The sequence below is a fragment of the Phaethon lepturus genome, unplaced genomic scaffold, assembly GCF_000687285.1.
Source record: "Phaethon lepturus isolate BGI_N335 unplaced genomic scaffold, ASM68728v1 scaffold56705, whole genome shotgun sequence".
NCBI classification, from domain to species: domain Eukaryota; kingdom Metazoa; phylum Chordata; class Aves; order Phaethontiformes; family Phaethontidae; genus Phaethon; species Phaethon lepturus.
In genome coordinates this window covers 15213-18716 of record NW_010542403.1, presented here as the reverse complement: position 1 = coordinate 18716, position 3504 = coordinate 15213, and the positions used below count along the sequence as shown (strand labels likewise).

The window sequence follows — 3504 nt, the reverse complement described above, 5'->3', positions numbered from 1 at the left end:
CTTTCTGTCCCTGAATGTAGCATTTTACTTCTTTTTGTCTCCAAAATTGCGGTAACAGTACTCATTTAAATTTCTAAAGTGTTTTCAGGCTTAGGGCCAAATACCTTTTTTAAGAATGATTTATTTTTATCTCTGTCACCACAACCCCACTTGCACATGAGCGATACCATGCACTCATAGCTTTGGGGCTGCAGATGATTCTTGTTTTGTAATCCTATGTTGCTAAGTAGCCTGTGTTCAGAGACATACGGAATCCTCGCTGTACTTGTCATGTAGCAATCCTGCTCAGCATTCAAAATATTTTCTCAACTTCAAAAAATTCTTAGGGATTTCCCACTGAGGCTCAAAGGCAATCATGTATTTTATTTATTTTATTACAAGGCATGTAAGTAAAAACTTGTATATCTGAAAAAAAGATATTAGATAGAAAACAGTAATAAAATTAACATTATTCTTTTAAGAAACTTGGTAATAAATACAATTCCCCTCAACATTAAAATGCTTGTTATTTTGCACAACAATAAATACAGCATAGCTCTGGCATAGAGAAAGGCCAAGGCTGGATACAAGAAGTCCATGTGGTTTCTTACAAAAGCTCAGGTGATTTATAAAGGTTTGGCATCCTGCACTTGATGCACTTGCACTTTAATTTTAATTTTACTATGATTTTTAATCAGTCTCATAATATGAAAATATGAGAGGAAAATTTGTTTGATTAGAAGATTTTTCCTTTAAATATTTTCAAAGTAAGAGATGTGTAAACTCATTGAAACCAATCCTTAAAAGAAAGAAAAACAAACAAACACACAAGTGTCTTGGTGGCTATTCTACAAAAATGCAGGTTTTTTAGCTGTGGGTGCTCAAGTCTGACCAGCCAAGTGGCAAAGGACCAATCCCCAGTCAGTTCCTCAATTCTTTACACAGTTTAAAAAAAAAAGAAATAATAATAAAAATGAGAAAGAGTAAAGAGTGTAGTATTCACTTCCCAAGTTTGAGGTTCTTACACTATTATCTGAAGGTGAGAGGAGAAAGAACAGGTATACTCCAGAACACTTCCCAGCATAACCTTGGGTCATTCTGGTCTATACTTTTCTTTTAATACTACTGACAAAAAAAAGGAAAAGAGATATTTCCATGCACTGTGCTGTTCTTATGCCAGCACGTATCATCACAATCACAGCTGTGAACCTAAGTCACTTTGATAGCCCAATCTAATATAGATTGATTGATTGTCCCACGACATAGTTAGATAATGTCCACAAAATGCCACAAGCTCTGCCAGAGTCCAACGTTCTTAAAGTACCGATAGGTCATGGCAAGACTTGGACTTGAGTTTGAAGGCCATGTTCTTGTTGTTCTTGGCAACTATTTTGCCCCAAAACCTCCTGGCTTTCTTGGGGATGCTCTCTCTCCGTTTCTGGTATGCCAGCCGCTTCTCGTTCTTTTCCTTGCTGTCCCTCCGGAGCCGGACTTGCCGCACGATACCTTCAAACAGCTCTTTCACGTTGTGCTGCACGGCTGCTGAGGTCTCAATGAACTTGCAGTCAAACACGACAGCGCAGGCTCGTCCCTCTGCAAAAGTGCAAGGTGGATATGTCACGAGGCGTCACGGGCAGGGGGGAGGCAAAGCAGCCCCAGGCTGCCACGTGTGAGGAGCCGGTGCCACTGGGGGAATTCCTCAAGCCTAATATAGCCACGGATAAGTCTTTAATCACCCGATGCTGCCTGCTAGCCCATGACTTATCTGCTCTGTGTCACACTCCCTTCCCAGACAAGGAGGGGTAAATCCCCTCCTAGAAAAGCCCAGTCCCCGCTGTTGGCTGTGAAGGTAGCTGGGGCTGACCAACTCATGCTGAGACACTGAAGGCTGAGAGGTCAGCGATGACTCAAAACCACCTGGTCATCTTACATGCAGACTCCCTCAAGTCGCATTAAAGGGTGATGACAGCACCCTCCAGGCACACAGCACAGCTCTTGTCACCACAGGAGGCAGAGCCCAGCCTCTTCCATGGGTTGTGGGACAGTGGCAACTTCAGTGTGAAGAGGCACACGTGCAAAACTCTTAAATAAAGGCAGAACTATGCCTATCGCTTATCACACATCTGTGATAATCATAGTTCTTCTCCTCAGTTACATGAACCTAAGCTAAACTTGACAGATGCCTTTCACACGCAAGCCAATTTATTCTGTCTTCCGTCTTGCCGTGAACTCATCGCCAGGATGACTAAAATGGCATGAATGCATCTGCCACCTTTCAAAAGATTTTTCAAGTGGGGCAAAGAGAAATGAGAAGGCAAATAGACATCCCCAGGCTCCCAATGAGCTACCTCAGTTCAAACTCTTCACCTGAGGCAACTGTGACAGGGACCAAAGGAGCTGTGCACATCCCCAGTGGAAAAAAAAAAAAGAGTCTAGCTCAATTGGGAAACAGAAGAGCCAAATGGCAGCGAGAGAAAGAAATGCCAAGCAGAGGAGCCCGTGTTTCTGATGGGCCTAGATGAGATCATCTAATGCATTGCTGTATGTTATGTTGTGTCACCTAAGCCTCAGAGAAGACTCTCCAAGAAGAGATATTACTGACTGCACACCTTGGGAGCCTGCAGCAGGTTTCCCACCTGTCTCTCTATTCCTATTTATGGGCTTAGGGCTCTCCAGGCTTTGGGAGAGTGGCAAAGGTTGGTTATTTGTTTGTATGCAGCAGTGAGGGCTGTTTCAGCATCCCAAAGAAAGGCAGCAAGGAGACCTCTCCTGAAAGGTGCACAGTTCCTGCCCAGACTGGCAAAACAAAGGGTGAGAGGGAATTTTAATTCATCAGGGAGGACAGAGAACTGGTTAAATGGAGAGAAAATCTTTGGCAGCAGAATAAAGGGGGCTATACATACTATGCATAAGCACGTATTGGAAGCCCAAAGGGCTTCCAGCTACCCGAGATATCACATACTGCAGTGGTCTTACACTAGGAGCTGGAGGAGAAGACATTCAGGCTGCTTTTATGATGGTGCTTAATACATTCAGAAAAGTGATTAACTGACAGGTAACAGCAGTGCCAGGACAAGCTTAAGGACCTGGCAGACACCTCCCAGTCCCCTGCCCTCTGTTCCAGTCCTCTGCTGTTTTATTGCCCAGTCCTGATCACAGTGTACTCCCCTGCATTTTGTTCAAAAGCTACTAGACGACTCTTAATGTTTACGCTGTTTTTATCCTCATCATTTTTCTTACCCGTCACTGAAACTTCACGGCACCTGACAAGGTCACTTTTGTTGCCAACCAGAATAATGGGGATGTCTTCTTTCTGGCGTGCCCTGCGGAGCTGTATTCTGAGTTCGGAGGCCTTCTCAAAGCTTGCTCGGTCTGTGATGGAGTAGACAATCAAGTATGCGTCTCCCACTTGCATGCAGTGGTCTCGAATCCATTCTCCACCACGCTGTTCAAATGAAATGGTCAGACATCGTTATGACCAGAGCAGATTTTACTTAGAAAACATAACATTAGAGAATCCAAATA

The 3504-nt window shown here is 43.7% G+C and overlaps 1 protein-coding gene across 1 annotated transcript in view; it reads right to left on the bottom strand.

Moving 5' to 3' along the window:
- Nucleotides 1-727: 727 nt before the first annotated feature.
- GEM (GTP binding protein overexpressed in skeletal muscle) overlaps nucleotides 728-3504 on the bottom strand; it is a 6762-nt gene continuing 3985 nt past the window's right edge. Inside the window, exons 3-4 of the mRNA XM_010287992.1 lie at nucleotides 3220-3424; nucleotides 728-1572 (exon numbers count right to left, since the gene is read on the bottom strand). Of these exons, the coding sequence (XP_010286294.1) occupies nucleotides 1295-1572; nucleotides 3220-3424 (483 nt within the window). The 3' untranslated portion in view covers nucleotides 728-1294. The remainder of the gene's footprint in view (nucleotides 1573-3219; nucleotides 3425-3504) is intronic.